Source organism: Streptopelia decaocto (genome assembly GCF_964273445.1).
Source record: "Streptopelia decaocto genome assembly, chromosome: 3".
Classification (NCBI taxonomy): Eukaryota; Metazoa; Chordata; class Aves; order Columbiformes; family Columbidae; genus Streptopelia; species Streptopelia decaocto.
Window position 1 is genome coordinate 34,587,274 of NC_138656.1, and position 21,080 is coordinate 34,608,353.

General features: G+C 54.2%; 1 protein-coding gene across 1 annotated transcript; it reads left to right on the forward strand.

Annotated features, from left to right (window-relative positions):
• Window positions 1-11,156: 11,156 nt before the first annotated feature.
• On the forward strand, window positions 11,157-20,911 carry DLK2 (delta like non-canonical Notch ligand 2). The gene is made up of 6 exons (XM_082049340.1): window positions 11,157-11,293; window positions 13,461-13,562; window positions 15,154-15,217; window positions 17,178-17,308; window positions 17,980-18,124; window positions 18,662-20,911. The coding sequence occupies exons 2-6, from the start codon at window positions 13,490-13,492 to the stop codon at window positions 19,437-19,439; spliced, it is 1,191 nt and encodes a 396-aa protein (XP_081905466.1). The 5' UTR covers window positions 11,157-11,293; window positions 13,461-13,489; the 3' UTR covers window positions 19,440-20,911.
• The last annotated feature ends 169 nt before the right edge of the window (window positions 20,912-21,080 follow it).

Below are 21,080 nucleotides of genomic sequence, written 5' to 3' on the forward strand. Positions count from 1 at the left end.
GTTCCGGGGCCGTGGTAGCAAGGGATGGGTGGCAGCTTCGGGCAGGTCCGCGTTTATCTGGGAAAACTTTGCCGAGCTGTTTCGGGTGCTTCCCTGACAGGCCCCATGGCGAGGCCTTCCCCCGTGCTCCCCGGCCACAGGGGGTTCCCCCGAGGCTCTGCCGGTGGAGATGCGGTCAGCCTATGAGGCTTTGTGTGGATGCTCGTGTTCAATAAATCTCCCTGAGGAGACAAGCCAGCTCAAAAAGTATCACCGAGGGCACAGCACAAGGATCATCGAGTCCAACTCCTGTCCCTGCACAGGACAACCCCACAGTTCACACCCTGTGTCTGAGGGCTTGTCCAGTCTCCTCTTGAACACTGTCAGGCTTGGGGCCGTGACACCTCTCTGGGGAGCCTGTTCCAGTGCTCCAGCACCCTCTGGGTGAAGAACCTTTTCCTAATGTCCAACCTAAACCTCCCCTGGCACATCTTCCTGCCATTCCCTCGGGTTCTGTCATTGGTTGCCAAAGAGAAGGGTTTGGCACCTACCCTTCTTCCTGCCCTTGTGAGGAAGCTGTAGTCGCTATGCAGTCTCCCTTCTGTCTCATCCAGGCTAAACAAACCAAGTGACTTTAGCTGCTCCTAGAATCATAGAATCATTTTGGTTGGAAGAGACCCTCAGGATCATCAAGTCCAACCATAACCTAACTCTAGCACTAAACCATGTCCCTAAGAACCTCGTCTAAATGCCTTTTAAACCCCTCCAGGGATAGTTACTCCACAAGTTCCCTGGGCAGCCTGTTCCAATGCCTGACAAACCTTTCGGTGAAGAATTTTTTCTAATCCAATCTGAACCTTCTAATATCCAGTCTGAACCTTATACAGCTTCCACTCTAAAGCCTTCACCAACTTCATGGCCTTTCTCTGGACACAGAATGAGTCAGCAGGCTGTTAGCTGCCTTTCACTGCATGGCTCTGGCAGAGGCCTCTCGCCTGGCTGGGCAAGGATGTGGAACCCACCCCTGCTCCTGCCCATGTGCTTGCTTCTGGAGGCTCCATCAGAACAGCCAGGCTACAGCCCTTGGTCACCTCGCAGGCTACCTCCGAGGTTACACAGTTGAGAGCAGACCTTGAAAAGAGGCAGCTCAACCCATGGGTTGATGAAGAGGACAGAAAATAAATAGTACAGGTTGGTCATGGCAATTAGAACCTATAAGTGAGCTCAGGACCCCGGGATGGGCTCACAGTAACTGCCTTCTTCAGGTCTTTGCCAACTAGGACAATTCACTGGGGGCCAATGTCTAGGATCAGCTTCTTCCCCTTGTTACGTACCTGAGTTTCTGAGAAACGTCCTGACAGGCTGGGGCATATCACAGCCTGTCGCTAGGAAAGTACAACCCCATCCATGGGGCCAGGTGGAGAAGGAGAGGGGAACAGTAGCAAATGGAAAAATCCACCTAAAAACCCCAAGGACAACTTCCATCTTCTTAAAGGAGTCAAATTGCCCTTTTATTCCACTCTGCGCTCACACGGGTACTTTGTCTATTGCCTCTCATGTCTGGTGCATAGACCTACCCTCTGCTCCCCTTCGCTATTATAATTTCTTTCACAAACTTCTGAGTTGATTATTCACATGATAAATAATGACGCCTAGTCCAGAGGAAATTTACATAGTCGAGAAAAGTTCTGATAGCATTTGGATGACGTTCCTTGCTGTACTACATTTATGAAGCATTCAGGTAATACCAGGCTCACAGCTCTGCAAACTCTGCCCAAATGGTCCCCTCTTACACAATAAAAGACAGGTGCTCAGCAGGACCCCACTTCTACGACCTTGGGAATATTGTGCAAAAACGTCTGCTGCGCACCCAACAAGTGCTGTCTGCACCATGCCACGCGTCAGCCAGGGATATTTCAAGAAAGCCTTTGGTACTTGTGCCCCCATAAATTCTCCAAATCCTCCCTGTGCTGGAGTCAGATAACAAGCAGAAGGACAATGGCTCCAAGAATCCAGGCTGCCCATCTGCTCTGCACTTCCAGATTCTTGCTTCCACAGAGCCAGCTGATGAAATTTTCATAGCTGATGAGGTTTCTCATTTCCACCAGGCCTTGGTGCCTTGGAGCTTTCACAGTTGTGGTCTGTTCAGGTTTCCGTGGGTGTGCACTGATGGCAGCAATGATTAGAGTTCTTTGCTTTCTTTTGGTGACCTGTCAGTGTAGAATCTTCATGCTTTTTGCAAGTCTAGGTGAAATAAGCCCCAAAGGAGGGAGGAAATTTGATTTTCAGATGGTCTCAGCATTTACTGCTTCCATTAAACTCAACTCTTCTTCAAATCTGATCCCAAGGTCAGACAGTCAAAGGGAGACAGGAGCTGAACTCAGGATGCATGAACACCAGTCACCTGCTCTGAGCACCAAAACCCACTTTCCCTCAGATCCCAAAGACCTTAATTCCCAGGCCCTCTCCCTTTCCACACACATCCACCCTGCCTTTTCCTGCATCCAGTATGCTTGTGAGCTGGACTCATCACGGCCCTGAGCCCAGAGATGTGACATGATGCGGAAGCATGACGTTAGGTTACATTATATTCATTTATATAACACCATTAATACCAAAGTGCTGCTCTCTGCTAGAGCCAGTTGCTCGCTAAAGCCTCTGTAGTTCAATTAACAAACACCAGGTAATCTAACACTTGACTCCCAATAATCCTTTTATTTTAAGGGGCCTCTGGCGGATGTAAAGCCCTCAGCAAACAGTCCTGGAAGTACATTTGAGATTCTCTCAAATACCAGCTGAATTTATGACCCTTAGTGAAGAGCAGGGAGGAATCTCTTCAAAATACTTTCCAGCTGGCAGCACTTTATATAGACCCCTGTAACTGTATAAAAGGAACCCCCGGAGGGGCAGGTGCCACCCTGTGGAGGGACCAATCCCTTCAAAGTGCCTGCAGTCTTGGCTAGCAAAGTAGATGCCAGAAACAATGTCTCCCCACCAGAAGAAGGCAGTGCAGGCTTGGTCGTCTCCCAGGTCAAGCAAGGAAGATGGCAAATGCCAGACCACGCTTTGGTGGCTGACTCAGAAGCTGTCACCTGTGAGAGTTGTGTGAAATCCCATTCCCCCCAGCTTGGATGCCACAGTCCTGAAGGGACGCTTAGCAAACACTCACCACCTCTGCTACTTCTCTGACTGCAGCTGCACAGAGGATTCCCCAGTAGACCTCAGCCAGGAAACCCTCAGAGGCAGAAGCGGTTTCATGTATGGGCTGAGCCCATCAAAACCAAAAAAGCTGAGGCATATTTTGAGCAGAGCTTGCACTCTGGGATACGCCAGTACAAGAGGACCCAAAACCAACAGCATCTCAGGAATAATAAGATTAGAGAAGCACAGCCAACCAGGGACAGCCAAACAAGTCTGCAGAATCGGATAGCCAAACACATCCTGCCAGAATGCCTGGAGCATGCACCTATGAGAAAAATACAACCCATCAGTAAAGCAGCTGCTAACAACACGCGTGTCTACAATTCAGTCCATCCCGCCACACAAGAGTGAGTGTTGGGGCTCAATTTTAACATGAAGATGCAACCCTCAAAAAACTCCTGGAGTTTTTTCACAGGCAAACATTCTGCTGTCAGGATCCCCAGCAACAACAGCTGAATAAGAGAACTGTGCTGACCCATCCCAACCCAAAGTGCTGTTTGATGGGGCTGCCTAAAGGCACCCGTTGCATTTGGGATGTAATTTTGCTGGGTACTGCACAGAAAGACAAGCAGATACAATATCCTGCCCCCGAGGCTTGAATCTCTGAATCTCTTGAATCTCTCTGCCAATACAGGATGGAGGATGAGGGCAGAACTGGAGAACAATGACAGAAACCCACTGTTGCAGTACCCTGGTGCTTGGCACGGCTCTGAGGTTTCATGCCATCGTGGGGTTTGAGCAGAAAGGGATGCACGGCTCACAGTGGTATTTCAGATGTACATAGGGGCACTTGTGCCCAACCTGTATACTTGATTAATACATTGCATATCAACACTTCCCCATTACAACTGCTGCTTATGCATGTTTTGTATATGTATAAACACATATGTATAAAATTATAACAAAATAAATAGATATCAGTGACCCCTACTGGCCATTTCTAACTGGTCATAAAAGAGTACAGCAACACCTGAATCTCAACTCTTGCCCTGTCCCTGGTGCAGTGTTTTCTTGTGGGGCAGGGAACACAGAGCCTGGCAGCACTGAATTTGTACTCTCTGCACTTGCTTTGTGCTGGCTGCATCACTCCTCAAATATTTGGTTGTGGCATCCCACTCATCTCTCTGCTCACCACCAGCTCCATGACACACCCAGTGAACCGATCCCACCTCCTGCACTGAGCCCTGCACAGGTGCCTCCAAATCTTACTCTGCTTGGCTCCAGGGCTCTCCAAGGGACCAGGTACTGGGCTGTGACCTTAAACAGGGTGTTCTGGCAGAAAAAGCCAGTTCCCGGTTGAGACCCACACTGCAGATACCACTGCTCCCCAGGGTGAGCTCCTTGTAGCATTTGCGCCCCAGCACTGCACAGCTTCTCCTCCCAGCAGCCTCACCCAAGCCCCACCAACGCTTCCTTTTAAAGCCTTCCCCCAAAATGGGTGCTAAATCCAGCATGGGTGATGCTGTGCAACAGAGTCCCATGCCAGCAGTTTAGCCTGGTGAAGGAGCGGAGAGACGTGGCACATGTGCCTGATGGGCAGGATGGCTGCTCTGATGCACAGCAAAAGCCCATGGGAGGCAAAGGCTGGAGGCACGTTTTCAGCCTCAGACTGAGTCTCCAGGGGCTCTGCCTCCCTTCCCCTTTGTCAAAACTTGTTTAGCTTGTCATGCTAATGAAGTGTTTGAAATGAACTGAGTTAAAAGTATGTGGAGAGAAAGGGGGAGGATGTCTCAGCTGAGGACATGGAGAGGTGGCAGAGGGGTTAAGCAGGATGCTGGCAGATGGGGCTTCATCCAGGTGTGGGGCAGAGTGCTCACCCACACATGAGGGGAGGACACTGCACACCAGGGTGTCAGGGACAGCATTTCACCAGGGTGCACAAATGGAGGGAGGTAGGACCTGATCCCCCAAGCTCACTGAGGGCAGAGCAAGGATTCGCGGGCTCTTTCAGGTACAGGCACGTGGCTGTGTGTTTTCTCTCGAGGAGCCTTTCTGTGTGCCTGGCGCGTGTTTCCAGCTCACGGAGACTTTTTTTGTGTGTGTGAAATCTGCCGCACTGCTCTCTCTGCGCAGCTTTCATTGTTTATAGGGATGGGCCCAGGCAGGCTGGGGAGGAATTACCTTTCCCTAGGACACGCTTGGTGCTTGGCTGAGCACACTGCTTCCCTGCTTCACGGGAGCTGCTGAAGGCCAAGGAGCCAGTCAGTCTGCAATTAGCCTCCCCCGCCAACTCTGGTCCACAGCCCCTGGGGCTGCTAATTACAGACTCCTCTGTGCCCAGGGTTCAAGCCTTTCTAAGCACAGGCCATAGTTTCTTAAAATGACCTTGAAATTCACTGCAACAGGCTCTCCTGCAAGGTTTCTCTGCAAACGCCAAGATATGTCAACCTCTGTAAATACCCAGGAGCAAGCTCAGAGGCAAGCACCGAGGAAGAGCAAAACATTTGCTTCAAGAGGCTCCCGTTAAATGCTTGCATGCTCCCGGTGAGATGAGGAGGTTTCATTGCTAGAGCTGCCAGCTGGAAAGGGAAAGGGAGAGGGCATGGCTGAAGGTGGGTTTCGAAGCAACCCCAGGTGTGTGCCAGCAAAGGGAAAGCCTGGCAGACATCTTCCTGCTCCAGTCCTTCCAGACCTCTTCCCGGCAGCAGGAGGTGGGAGGGGGAATGGGTGCAACCCCTGAAGTCTGTGCCCTTGGGAGAGCCCTGACATTAGCTGTCAAGCACGTGAGGGGAAGCCAGAAATCACAGGGCAAAACAAGATCCTACACCTTCTTCATGAACTCATGGCAGTTTTTTGAAGGGAATTACTCATTTTTTTTGAGTTGTGGGGACACAAGGTAAAACATCTTTTCTCTAGCCACCCTCCATATGTACTTCTGTCTCTTTCCCTCTCTCTTCAAGTCTGATTCCTTTTGCCTCCAGTATTTAAAATTTATTTTGTTCTGTTTTGTTTTTTCCCCAATGGCTCTGTCCTGTCTTGGATAGAAGTACTGAAGGTGGACTCAGCAAATCTGTATCTGAAAATAATGTGCAACTTAGGCTTACTTGTCCAGCTCCTTGCAGCAGGTTTGGAAGCCACCAGGTACTGAACTCAAATCCACTACAACGACACATGCACTCTCCTGCACCCGAAGGATCTGTTTTAGTGGAGCAGGCCAGCAGACAGATTTTAGGTAATCCAACAGAACAGCTGCCTGGAGCCCAGCGCAGGTAGCAGCAGCCCAGATGGTGAGGGACTCCCCACAGCTGGCTCGGACCGGAGGAGCTGGCAGTCAGAGGCGTGGATGGAGGCAAACACTTGACTCTCAACACGCGGGAATCACCTCTCCAGGACATCTCACAGGCACCATTGGAGCATCCATACAGTCCATCCCCTCTTGGCCTTGGTGATGAGAAATATGTCTGGCCACCTCTCTGTCCAGTGGGTATATGTGGATGGTGCCTCCTTGTGCCCAGCATCCTTCCTCTCCCAGGGCCAGGTCTGCGTGGCTCAACAGAAGGTACAAACATTGCTCTGCACAAAATTACTGAAGAATCTGCCCTTGTGTAAAGCTGTTCCTTACTCCATGGCTCATCTTCAGTGCCTGGAGCAAGAGGGTTTACAGCTCTTTGGAGTTTGTTCCTACCTACATAAATGTCTTGTCATTTTTTAAATGAATGCCTTTTCTTGTTACCCAGTGGCAATGAGTCCCCTGGATCATCAGTGTTCAAGATAAATATGATCCTTCCTGTAGTTCTTTTTGACTGCACTTATTTCTGATTTTGCTGTGTGTCTTGGCAGACTGCAAAGGATGCAAATAAAGGAGGCTTATGCCAAGCCTAAACAGTGTTCCCAGGGACTCCAGGGTCATGGGGAATGTGACACTGGGCTTGGGCAGCATTCCTGGAGGCTTTGGGAAAACACAAAACACATCCTGGGGTAGCCCAGGGTAGCTACCCTTAATGCATTACTTTAACAGAGGAGGGTGAATCCCAGGGCAGCTCCTACTGAGGCACCCCTTGCAGAGCCACCAGGCTAAGGGAATTAGGTACTTCCCTCCCCAGTGCCATCTCTGGTGGCCTCATCCACCAGACCTGGGAAGGTTTGAAGGACTTTTAGAGGCTAAACTGTACTTTTACCATCAGAGAGTGAAACTTAGGGCAGGGTGACACAGGATGGATTCAGCAAGACCACATCTTGGCCTTTTCTCCATCATTCCCCAGATCTGCCACCAGTCCCGCTGTTGAGTGTATGAATTGTTGTCTATCAACCCAGCCACGCTCCACAGAGTGGCAGATCATCAAGATGGTGCAAACTGGGAGGGAAGAGCCAAGAGGTTTTCCACCTTCGACCTTCGCCCTCTCCCTTACTTCTCTTTTGCCCGCCCCCTCCACTTCCCCGCTGCAGGCACAAACACCTACTGCCCATGGAAGCTATTTCTAAGCAATCCCGGGCATGTGGGGAATGAGGCTTTGAACAAATATCGGAGCGTGCGTGTGCAGTGAGCACACACACACACACATACGCACAGCCATGGTGCTGCCGCAGAGTCAAATATAGACCTTGGGGAAGGGGGAACAATGGCCGGGGTTGGGTTACATGGCTGCAGGGCCAGCGAGCTGCTGATGTTTGTTGTGGGCTGGGGTGGAATGGGAAAAGCAAGGGGGGTTGGATGGGGGAGAACATTTGTTTTAACCCAGAGCCCCCGGGCTGGTGGCGTGCGTAAGGCAGAGAGGGTGACCTGAAGCGAGAGCTGTGGGAGAGGGTGATCATTTGAGTTGGCAGCTCAGAGGTGTTTGGGGTCTTTCTCCAGCTGGTTTGTGCCGCTCCTCTGCCTCCCTCAAGGGATTAGAGTGGGCAGGAAGGGGTGAGTTTCTCCAGGCTTCTGCACAGGGAAGAGTTTCTCTCTCTCCTTGCTCTGGGGAAGGCTCCTCTGTGGAGGAGAAGAGGCAGCATCACCTGTTACCTCAGCCCAGCATCTGCTCCTTGCCCCTGATGTCCGGCTGTCTCCAAGGTGCAGGTTCCAGACGTCGGAAGAAAGGGAAGCAGCTCCAGCTGGTTTTGACAGGTAATTCCTCTCTCTGGCTGGGAGCGGTGATGGTGCATTGGGAGGAGGGCAGGGGAGGGAGCCTGCAGCTGCCACACATTGAGGGGGAGACTGTGGTGACAGGTCATTCTCGTTCTCACTCCAGGTCCCTGCTTTATGGGATTTCCTTCAGTAGACAGAAAAGCAGTAGAGGGACTCTTATGGCTAGGAAAATATCCTTCCTAATTCTGACCCAGCAGCTGTTCCATTCGAGACGCCTCTAGGGATGGCATGGCAGGGATCAGAGCCCAGTAGAGCAGGGTCTAAGCCAAGTCCAGGAATCTCCTCCTCAATGCCTATTTCTTGGGTCTGCAAGTACATCTCCTCTGCTTGAATCACCCTGGGCAGCCCAGGGACTGCCAGAGCAAGCCTGGGAGTCAGGAATGTGCCCAGGGACAGGACAGGAGCCCTTCAGTGGTGAGGAAGGAGCACACCCAAGGTCTGCAGTGCTTGGGGTTCCCTTCTGGTCCATTCTCCCACCTCTGTACCCACCTTTTTTAATCCATTCCATCCCTGCCTACTTCTGTCTGTGATACTCACATGCAAAACCAAACCTCAAACCCCAAACCTCATTTCCTCAAATATGCCCATTTCACCCCCTGTGAAATCCCAGCCTGGTTTCCATTCCACATTCCACTGCCTCAGCATTCAAATCTCCAGCAACCAACTTTACCACCTCTGCCTGGACAGCCCTCACTCCACGCCACGGGTCTCATCTCTGAGAAAAGCGGCATGGGGAGAACCGTGTGTCCTGCTCCACTGACTGCAACCTAATCCTGTGTCCCTCTGCCACAGCGCTCATGTTGTGGATACAGATACAAATATCAACACGTGCAGGGACCACTCTGCAAGTGCTCTTTTACCTGCTCATTAAAATGCACACATAGCATCCATGGGGTTTTCTTAAGCATGTTTAACCAAGTGAGGGTTAAGAGCACCCAGGCACGGTTGTACAATGGCGTTGCTGCGCAGCATGGTCAGGACCAGGGCAGATCCCACAGAAGAGTGCGAGAGCAGGTGAGGGTGTTGCGGGAGGTAATGTTGTATCTGAGACAGTTGGTGTAGGCAGTAGGATTGCAAGGAGGAGGTGAGGGTGAGGCTGTGCAGCCTATGCTCAATGTTGGAGGTGTCACCAGTAAAATATTGGCCTCCAATCATGGCTGGCAGAGCAAAGAGTGCAATACAGGGTGTTGTGGGGGGCAGAGGAGAAAGGTGGATTCTCCCAGGTCCTGGAGCAGCAGTGGCTGAAGGAGGGGCTGTCTGCTTTTTAACCAAGCACCAGGAGGCTTTACCCTCAGCCTCCCTCTCTCCCTTTTGCTGCAAGCCCCGGATATGATGTGAACTAAGACCTCAGAAGCAGGCTGAGCTTGACATGAAGGAATGGGGGGACGAATAGATGGGACCACAGAAAGCATCTCAGAACAGAGCTGGTGCCTACCTGTCCCATAAATATCCAAGAAGCTGACAAAGCAGCCTGAGCAGCAGGAGGTTTGGACCTCTCTGGCCCTCAGGGACCCTGGAGCAGTTGTGTGGGGTGATGGAGGTAGAGGGAGGCAGGCAAGGAAAGGAACGGTGCTCCTGGCCAACAGGAGAGCAGGAAAGAGGCAGGAAGGAGGCAGCTTCTGCAACAGTGGGCTCCCATCTTATTGCTTGGTAGGGTTGTGTTGTCCAGATCTGCCGAGGATGGAGCAAACAGGAGCGAGAGCTGTGGGAGAGGAGTCCACACCCAGAGCCAACAGAGAGCTGGGCTTTGATGGGCATGCTAGTTGTTGAGCTGTCCTGGGACACCGGGGCCTGCAGTGCCACCCACATCTGCTGCAGGGTGCATGGTGCTGATGGGGCTGTCAGGAATCACAGTGGGCCAGGGGGACTGGAGAAGGTGAGAAAAGGAATGGGGTGAGCTTTGTCTGGTGAGATGAGGAGATGGGATGTGGAAGCATCCCATGTAAGTGCCAGGAGCATGTGGTTCTTCTTCATTACCAGCAAAACTTGTGAGGAACAGGGGCAGAAGACGGCTGGCTGAAGTGAATTTGTAATCCCATTAAGGATTGCTGGGACCTTTGAAGGTGACAGATATGGTCTTGTCAAGTAGCAGAAAGTCCGTGCAGGGTGAGGAGTGGGCAGATGTTGCTCCTGATGACATGACAGCCTAGCCCCTCTCCCAGGGTCATCTTGCTGTTCACCAAGGTGCTGATGTCCACGGCTGTGAGCAGCAGTGAGGGAGATGCTGGGGACCACAGCTTCACTGGATGGCTTATTTCTTGTGGGATTACTGCCCCATGTTGCACCTCTGCTTTAGGATGGGGCTTCTTAACCCTACAGTTTGCCAGAAGAGGTGTGTTAAGTGGCCCCTTAAGCTGTCAGGGAGGGGCTGCAGGAGGCGTTTTTGCTTATTTTGGGTGATCTGAGCCAAGTGAGGGCTCGGATCATCCCGCATCTATTTCTGAGAGAGGACTGGGCTGCGAGGTGTAGGTGCCTCGCGGGAGGCCCCCAGCAGCGGGCGGGGGCCGAGCCTTGCCCCTACCCACGCGTGTGTGTGCAACCGCGAGGGGGGCGAGCGCCGCAGCCCCCCGAGCCCTGGGTGGAGGTCTCCCCAGCAGGGCCGCGCCCCGAGGGGGCACCCCCAGTACGGGGCTCCCCTCCGACTCTACGGGCCGATCGTGGGGGACGGGACCGGTGACCCCCCGCAAATGCAGCCCCCGCGGAGCGAGCGGGCCCGCGTGGGGCCGTGCCGCCCCCCCCCCGCCCCCGGCGGCGGGAGCAGGGCAGGGGTGAGCGGGCAGGGCGGGCCGGGCCGGGGGCTGCCTGCGGTTTGGGGCGGCGGGAGGCGGGATGTCCCGGGGAGGGAGCGGGGATGTGCAGGCACACGCAGCCGCTGGCAGGCGGCCGGGGCTGCACGGCGGCGGCGGCGGGCGGAGCGGCGCGGCACACGCGGCGGCAGCTCCCTCCGCAGCCCCGCGCCTCCCAGCCCCGCCGCCGCCGCGCCGGGCATGGCCGCCCCCCGCCGCCGCGCCCCGCGATAGCCTCACGACCCGCCGCGTCGCCGAGGTGAGCAGGGGGACGGGAGAATGGGGACAGAGCGCAGCGGGGACCCGCAGCCCCCTCCGGGGCCCCCCTCCGCCGCCGCAGCCGCTCTGGCCGCAGAGGGACCGGCGGGGCCGGGGCGGTGCGGGGCTCCGTGGAGCGTCCTCTCCTGCCGGCCGGGGGGTAGGGGGAAGGCGGGCACCCCCGCGGCCGTGTCTCTCTGGGGCTCGGGGTGGTCTCGGCGCCGCGGGAAGGGTGCGGGCAGGAGGGGCGAGCCGCAGCGGCGCGACATCCTCTGTGTCCCCACCCCTGCCCCTAGACCCCCAGTCTGATGGGGTCCCTGCTAGCCCCAAGTCTAGGGAGCACTGCCTGATAGCTCCCCTCCTGAGGTTGTCCCTGGTAGCCCCCAGCCGTACGAAGGTGCCTCATACCTCCGAGGGCAGGTTAATAGCTCCCACGGGGGTCCCTAACATCCCGCAGCCAGGGTAGGTTGCTAGCCCCCAGCCCGGCCAAGCCGTAGAGAAGGAGTGGGACTGAGAAGGAGAGCTCCCTCCCCTGTGTCTCTGTGACCCAGAGCCAGGCCTGCCCTGGTGCTGGTCACACCTCCCTTGGGCACCGGCTGCCCCCCAGGATGCCCCCTGCACATTTCTGGGGTCCGAGGTGACACCTGGGTGAGCGCTGGGAGCAGCACCCCTGAGACGGCTACACCAGGAGGTCTGAGAGCCTGCGCCTCAAGTGAGGGGGCTGTGGGGAGCTGTGAGGGAAACAACCTTTGCAATGACATGTGGTCAGAGGCTGAGCTTCTCACAGCCCTGAAAGAACAGGATACTGACCTCTCAGCCCTAAATTATTTCATAAGTTTCATAGGAATTGCTTCACCCTCCCCTGAAATGCAGCAGCTCTTTGCCACTGCCCAGCATTTTGGGACAGAAGGCGAAGGAGGGTCCTATGAGCATGGTGACAAGGGGGCCATGTGGAGGGAGTTTGCAGCGGTTCACAGTGAGATTTGGCTGGAGCAGTGACAGTAACACCCGGTAGCCCCTCTGAAAATGCTGCATCCTTTTGAAGATGACGGTTTGTTTGCTGGAGAGATGCTTTGAGAAACATCTTTTATTTTTGTGGGATATTTTGTCTGGTCCATGCAGGTGAAGTCCTTAGCAGGGACCCCAAAACCTCTTCCTGCAATGCATGACTACATGTGGGTGGTAGGACTTCTCTCTCCATCTGAGTAGGCTTTCATGAAACTATTGACTCAACGCTACCTTCCCAAGCTAAAGAGTCAAGATGAACATGGAATGGACCCTGTCCATTACACCCACGCAGATTAATGGAGTCTGCCCCATACCTTCATCACTCTCGTAGCAGAACCGTTTAACCCCTCCCATCTCATTATAGTAATATATTTATGATATCACTCTTGAATTTCCTGCCCTTAATAACCCCAGAAGGCTGGGAGGGAATTAAGTGTTTTTAGAAAGTATTTGATGTTACTTCAAGAGGGCAGGAGGCGGTCGGAAAATAGATGGGTACAGGAACCCTGGGCTGACAGGGCTCTCTGCAGGACAGCCGAGGAAAAGGACCGTACCTAGCGAGAGGTGCATGTTTGCCTTTCCTAGCTGGGGCTGCAGCTCAGGTTTAGTGCCTATCACTTCACTCCCTTAGAGTGAAAGCTGCTGCCATTTACCACCCGCTCATCTGCTAGATCTACTGGACTCCTTGCCCTCCCGAAGGGCTTGAAAAGCAGCCTAGGTGCTGTAAAAAGACTCAGCCCATTTATTCCTTTGAACAGACACTGGAGTGATCTGAAAGATTAATCTTCTCAGACCTAGGGAGAAAAAATGAAGGCCCCCACAGCTGGACTGACGTTTCTAGAGGCTTCTGCTCTCTTGACAGCAGCTAGCAGGGTCAGGGGCTCTAAGATGCAGAGTAACAGCCTGAGCTATTACACACTCAGGATTGAGTGCACTCTGTTCTCCTGTAGATCCATTTTAAAGGGCTTTTCGATTCTTAGTGCTCCAACGTTGCCTTAGAGGACGGAGCCTGGAAGGGCAGAGAAGAGTGAGGTGACAAGTCCGTACAAAACAATGTTTCAACTCAAAACTGCCAGGTAGCAGAGAGGAAGGGATGCGTGAAATGAAGCTGCTGTGTGAGCCAGGGGATTTTTCTGAGCTTGCTCTTTTTCAATCTGTAGGTGTTCATCTCGGTGGGGCCACACTGACCATGCTCAGGAGCTTCTGTCTCCAGCTCATGTCCTTGGTTTGGATCCTCTTAGCCCATCACCAGCTTGCCCAAGGTGAGTCTTTGTAGATGTGGGTCCTTCTGTCTTACATCCGTCTTTCCAAACCTGTCCTTGGCACTGCTGAAGTCTCCTCAGTTCTCCATGCAAAATAGAGCTGGACTTATCTGGAAGACCAGAAAATGCTGCTCAATCATCTGGCAACCGCAGAAACCCCTGCTCTGGTGCCCATGGTGGGGGTGGTGCCTGAGCAGACTGGAAGTTAGGGGTCCCGCTGCTCTGTCTCTTGTAGTTAGGGCGAATGTGTTGCTGAGCTGATGAGCCTGTTCAAAGGGGCATAGTGAGGGGGAAAAAAGATCCCAAAACTGAATGGCTAATCCTGGATCCCATGAGACAAAATCCCTTCCCAAAGATTAGTTTGCTCTCCCCCTGCTCTGGATAAGCGATTAATTCCCAAAGCCATCTGCCAGGAGAGATGGTTACAAATGGGAAAAATGACAATATCCAGGCTTGGGCTGAGCAGTCCCAGGATCCTGCTCTAGCGCTGTCATGGCTTGTTTTGGGAGACCCTTATCCCAAGCAGTGGGACCTGCTGCCTCACTGCAGCAAAAACGTGTGCATGTAGATGGGGGATTTCTCCCCCTGCTTGCTCCCTAGGCAGTGCATTGCATGGTTTGGGTAAAGCCTGAGCACACCTTTGGGCACAGGGGCTTTAACCTACCCTGGTCCAGAATGGAGGGTCTCAGTCAGGAAAGAGCGTTCATCTCCTGGGCCTTGCCTGGAATCATGGTGGACTGCTAGAGAAACCCCTTGTCTCCTGACATTTGCCCTGGGTCTTCTGCCCATGCAGCCGGAGCGAGCCAGCTCCCTGTGGGGCTAAGATGCAAGCCGGTGATGGGGGAGAGGGGAAGGTGGAGATGAATGGGGATACCTGGCTGGAGAAAGCAAGCCAGTACTGAGAGAGGCATGAGAAGTGGCACGGTGAGGCCATGGTTCAGTTACAGCTTCTGCAGCCTTTAAATAAATAAACAGAACTGGATACTTGGCCCTGTGTGATGCCTATTCCTGCCTCGCCGTGATAGAGGGGGAGTGCTGGCAGCTGGGTCCTGGTGGAGGGCAGGACCCCCACCAGAATTCTCCATGCCAGTAGCTGTCCCTGGGGCTGAGGACATCCTGGGAGATAAAGAGGGTCCATCCTCAGTCCTTTCTGCCACTTGCAGTATCTGGTCTTGAGCTTTCCCACTGTGCTTGTCACACAGCCATGGGACTAGGGTCCCAGGTGAGTCAGGCCCTATTGCACAGGTTGCCTTAATGCACAGGCAACCCCAGCTTTTGCCCAGAAGGGCTCAAAGTGTAAGGGAGGCAGCAGGAGAAGGGGTGGGAGGGATGATCAGAGACCAGGTAGTTTTGAAGTGGTCCCATTTCTCAAAAAAGGCAGTGTCATCACTGCTTGGGTGACTGCAAAATCTTCATCTCATGTGGCAACCAGACACTGAAAGGAAAGTCCCACACCTTACAGTTCTGGGGAATGGCAGGCTGAGTGCTTAGGAAGGAAAAAATAAAGCCGTGAGCCAGCAGGGCTGTGTGCAGATCTGGAGTCATTTACGGTCTCTGCTTAACCTAACTCCGCCTGTCTCCTGCCTTGTAGGTGATGACTGCAGCGAGCGCTGTAATCTCGCCCATGGCGGCTGTGACCAGGATGGGAAGTGCAGGTACTTGTCTGTGGCTCCCGGCTCCTGCTGCCCCTGGCTATAGCTGCTCTCCCTCCCTTGATGCTGCATCCCCAGTGCCTGCATCCCTGCCCCAAGCTGAAGCACTGGGAGTTGGTGACTCTGCTCCCTTTTTACCCAATGGGAGATTTTGATCACTCAGCCCCTTGCAGATCCCCTCCAGCCTTTGCTCCAGTGCTTCCAGGGTCTGCCCCACTGTGCACTGACCAATGTCATTCTGCTGAGCCCTTTTTGTCTAGAAGGGAGCATGGGACAGCCCAGCCATGCCTGAATGATGGAAAGGAGCCTTCAGGCTCAGATATTATGAGGAAAGTCATTAGGCAGCAGTGCGGGCCTGGGGGACAGCCAGCATGCTTGGCCTCCTTGCTGTTTAAGGTGGGGATGTTCGGTGGGGATGTTCTCCCTGGAGGCGTGGAAAAGAAGAGCTGCTGATGTGCATGTAGATGTCTGAGGGCATCTAGGGTCCTCTCTGAGAAGCCTGGGCTGCATGGGGATCTCTGGGTGTTTTCATAAAGGGCTTGCCAGCAAGTTGGGGACACCTCTGTCCCACAGCAGGAGTGCACACGTGTTCCCAGGTGTCCCAGCTCCGGCTGCTGCCCAGTTCCTGCAGGGGCAAGGCTTGGAGCCTGACCTTGTACTTCAGCCCAAGAAGCAGCCCTGTGGCTGCCCTGGGAAGCCACAGCCTCTTGCTGCCTCTTGTCCCACCACAGGGCTGCACAGAGTCCCTATCCCACAGCGTGGCCCTGGGAGGAGCAGGCTGCTACGGGCTGGCCTGGACACCTGTGTTGCAAGGGGACAGACTGCCCACCACTGCCCTGTCCCCCACTGGGACATGCTCAGTCCCCTTTCATAGCACAGCCCCCAGCATCACACCATGCCTGGGCCATTCCTTCTTGCCTAATGGGGCAGACATGACAGCGGTGACCATAACCACACTGACTGCTGCATCAGGGAGCATTCAGCTCTGTTTTTGCTGGGTCCTTGGTTGCTGCTGCAAGAAGCTTGTTCCTCCCTGAGCTCTTTCAGTGGCTGTGGCTGGTTGGGGGAGCTGAGTGCTGCAAAGCCCTGGCCACAATTGCTGCACCTCCCTATGTGGCGGGCAGCCCAGCTGCAGGTTTTTCTGGTGAAGGCATATGTGAGTTGCGGCTCCAGATTTCAGACCTTCAGCAGCTTGGCAGTACCCCATTGAAATAATCTCCAACTCATGGAGACTTGGCTGTTCTCACCTTGCTGTCGCTTGCTTTCCCCGTTGGAGCTGGCAGGTCTGAGGGAAGCCTCTAGACCAACGCGGTTTGGCTTGACTTGGCCATCAACACTGCCCCTCTCTTCTGGGGCCAGGAGGCATGGTGTGCACTGCGGATTTTCCCACCACACTGCCCTTGTGAGCTGGCTGATAAGCCTGCTCCATATGCCAGCCACAGCAAGCAAGGTTTTGCAGCTGGATTATGGTTCACTTCAGACAAAAAATGACACGTTATAATGCAAAGGGGCGCAATGAAACAAGTGGGTCTCGGGGACCTCTTGTCCCTTTCCCTCAGGGAGTTCAGGGTTAGGGATGGGGCTTTTCTCTGCCCATCAGAGTGGCTGTGCAATGGGGAAGGTGCAGCAATTGCTGAGCTAAAGCATTGGTATATACAGAGTGCTTCATTGGGGGAGAGCAGTGGGATGTGGGCAGTAAAAGCAAAGCTTCTGAGCTCTGATTCTGCCCCTCACCCTCCCTGGCTGCAGAGGATGAGTCTGCTGCCGCTCTGTCCACTTGCTTCCTTGGGAAGAGGAGATACCAGCACTGACCTCTGGAGGAGGGAGCCAGTAGGTTCATGGGGGGCTTTGGGAGGGCTTCCCAGCACCACTGTACCTGTGGCAAGACTGCACGGCAAGCTTTGAGCTTTTTTGCTGCCCCTGCTTGGGTTTTATCACGCTGCCATGCCCTGTCCTCCTGCAGGTGTGATCCAGGCTGGGAGGGCGAGTACTGCGAGGAGTGTGTGCGGATGCCGGGGTGTCTCCATGGGACTTGCCACCAGCCTTGGCAGTGCATCTGTCACCCTGGCTGGGCTGGAAAGTTCTGTGACAAAGGTGAGTCATGCGCAGGACACGCCAGCCTCTGGTGTTGAAGACAGAAGCTCAGTACACCCTGCATGGCTGACTGAGCCGGCACAGCCAGAAGCCACCTGGGTGATGCCTCCTGGGCTGCTCAGGAGATGAGATGTTGTCCAGCTGCTGCAGCTGGGATGATCCCCTTCCTGCAGAAGAGATAAGGCTGCTGGCACCTGCTCCCTGACTGTATGGCAAGAGCTGCCATGACACGGGCCCGCCTCAGGAATTGGAGCAGATTAATTCATTGCCTTTCCCACTCCATGCCGGTGCTCCAGGCAGCACCTCCACCTTCCCCTGGGTCTTCCTGCCCTCAGCAGGTGGCCAGTGGACTCCCCTCCTCCGGCTGCCCTCCGATGCAGCTCCTCTGTGCCACGAGGACTGCACTGGCTGGACAGATGGTGCGCACAGCATCTTCACACTGAGCAAATTTGCAGGACAATTTGCTTTCTCTGCACCCCCTAGTCTGTGCATTTGTGGACTGTAGCTGGGAGGTAGGTGCTGCACTTCTATTGCTGCAAGTGCCCATTGGCGGGGAAGCAGAAGCTCCTGCCATTTCACCATCCCCACGGGGTTGGATGGGCTGCATGGGAACTGAATTGGCCACATTGCCCCTCATTTTGGCTAATTCCCACCTTTTTCTTTCCCCTCAGACATACACATCTGTGAACGCCAGTCCCCATGCCAGAACGGGGCTCAGTGCATCTACGACCGAGATGGGGAGTATTCCTGCCTGTGTCCAGAAGGCTTCCATGGGAAGGACTGTGGGATGAAGACAGGGCCATGTGAGAAGGCAGGGTGAGACATGGCAATGGGACCAGTGAGATTACAGACTGCATTAGCTTTGGGTCACACACTGCCAAGCGGTGGCCGAGCTTGGCTCATTATCCGTGGATTCCCATGTGCTAATGGATTTAAGCCAAAACCATCTTTGGCTTTGGTTTAGCTGTGTGCACTGCACAGTCCCACTGGGACAAGGTCTTTGTTGCAATTTGAACAGATTCCCATCCCTTGCTGCTGTAGATGTGATGAGGTGACACCTGTCATGGCTTTGGGGAGAATCAGGAGGGCACATTTCCCTTTAGATTTGGCTGAAGACCCTCCCTGGTGGGTGGTGTGCCTGTGCAGAGCCACAGCCTTTGAGGAGGTCCCACAGCCTCTCATTAGGAGATATGGAAACTCTTGCCCGGTCTTCTCCTTGAGATAGCTGCCCCATGGTGAGAGCTGGTGCTGGACCGACTGGCCATGCGAGCAGCTGTGTATTTACCTTCCTAGGATGGGGGATCTTCTGCTTGATCTCCAGGGCCATGACCTGTCCTTGCTCTCTCCACTCAGGTCTCCATGCAAGAATGGGGGACAGTGTCAAGATGACAACGGCTTTGCCAGCAACTTCACCTGCCGGTGCCTTGCTGGCTTTGTGGGGGCTCTCTGTGAGAATGACGTGGATGACTGTCTGATGCGTCCCTGTGCCAACGGTGCTACCTGCCATGATGGGATCAACCGCTTCACCTGCCAGTGCCAGGTGGGCTTTGAAGGACGTTTCTGCACCATCAACATCAACGACTGCGCCAGCCAGCCATGCAAAAATGGGGCAAAGTGCTATGACCGCATCAATGACTATGACTGCTTGTGTCCCGACCGTTTTACTGGCAAAACCTGCGAGATCCCCGTCCCTGAGCCCACCTGGGCTCCCCACTACTACCCTGCGAACCATGAGAACGGTGGGGTGGTGAAAAGCACAACCAGCGAGACGCCAGGGGTGACACAGCCAGAGCCTGTCAGGACTGTGGTCACGGGGCGGCGTGTGGCCAACCACAGCGAGAAAGAGCCAGGGGGAGGGTTATTGAAAATCTCTGTGAAGGAGGTGGTGACCCAAAGGGACTCAGGACTGAGCGAAGCCCAGCTGGTGATGGTGCTGGTGTTTGGGGTGCTGACGGCAGCACTGGTCCTCATCACTGTCCTGCTAATGCTGAGGAACTGGCACAGGGGTCGTCAGAGGTCGAACTGGTGCCAAAGCCCTTCGCAGGCTGCAAGGAAACTCCAAGACCAGGAATGTCAGGTGGGCATGCTCAACACCATCCTCGTTGAGCCCAGGAAGACAACAGAGCTGTGAGCTGTGGGGACTTGGAGCTGGGCCCTGGCAGGTCGTTGTGCTGGCAAACCCCTCGAACTGCATCCTGGGGAGTGGCACCAGCACAAGCCGGGTGGTGGAGAAGAGCTCCCAGGGCAGCAAAAGCATCAAAGAAAGTCCAGGGCGTCGAGCATTGGTGCAATGGCCCCACCTGGGTCTGAGCTGTCTCCTGCCTAGCCGGTGCAGCCGACACCCATGGGCATCCAAAATCAGGGCTGCATTGGGCCAGCCATGCAGGGGAGCGGCCATTGTGGCAGCCCACACCGTGCAGAACCAGCACTGCTTGACATGCGCTGACGTGAGCTCTCAAAACGGGATGGGTAGTGCTGGAGGAGGGCAGAGCCTTTGTGCAAGCCCAAATTCTGCCGAGCCCTGTGCAACTCCTCTCTGTGACTACTGGAAGGGTCTTTGTCCTCATTTCCACTGGTGTTGGGATGTTTCTTCTGGGGCCTTCAGGACGGTTGTGGCCACAGGGGTCTCTGTGCCCTGGTACTGGATGGAGTGGCTCCTGGCTGTTTCTAGAGGCTGCAGTTTCAGATGCCATGTCCTTAAGGAGCAAGGAGATAGATACCTTTACTCCCTGGCCTTGTGGTTCTGTGAGGCAGTTTGAAGAGACTCTGGAGATCATTTGGGGTTTCCTCATGCCCTTCTTCTGCCCTGGTTGATGCCCCCTCCTCTTGCTGTCAAACTTGGGGTTACAAACACATTCTGTACTTTCCTCCTGATGATCCAGGGGTCTTCTCCCCCAGCTTACCGAGCCATCCTTTCTGGCCTGGCCACAAATGACAAAGCTCCTTCCCCTGTCCAGTGTGCACTTCTGCTTCATCGTTTGCTGATGGGGAGGAGCACAGCCTGCTCCCCTCTGGGGTCCTCAGGGCTTTAGCTGGTTGTTCTCATATGTGAAACTGGAGATGGACAAGACTGGAGATGTGCTGCAGCTGGTTCAGGAGCAATACAAGATCCTCCTTTCCTCTCCCAGTCACTTCGAGGCAGACAGCTGGGACTAACCTCAAATCAACCATTCTAGTGTTTCTTGATAAAACAAAGGCTGAGCTCCCCACAGTGGATGTGAGGAGAGGCTACCGAGCCTGGGATGACCATAGGAAGCAGACCTGGCACTGCCTGCTCCAGCATTTCTAAAACACAGCTATGAGACAGTAGATGGCCAAGTCACCTCACCTTTGTTACTAGGTCTGCTCCTGCCTGTGCTGGCCCGGTGTGCAGCAATCAGTGTGTCTCTGCCAGGGCCAGGGTTTTCTATGCCTCCTTCTGGGCACAGAGGGCTAAGCAGTGGGGTAAAAACCCTGCAACCCAACCCCTACTACTGGCCTGTAGGGTTGCAGAGCTGAGTTCAAGATGAAGGGAGCAGGCAGAGAGAGGAGTGAGCACTCAGCCAGGAGGGAGAACTGGGAGAGGGGACTGGGGCTTCATCAGAAAGATTATTTTTTTTAATACATGGATGATGTACCTTTATCAAATAAAACAAATACAAGCCCAGAAAAAGTGTATCAGAGAATCATAAAATAACTTAGTTTGGAAGGGACCTCTGAACACCAACCTCCTGCTCTCAGCAGTTCCAATTAGACCAGGTTGCTCAGCTACTTGTTCTGGATGAGTATCTCC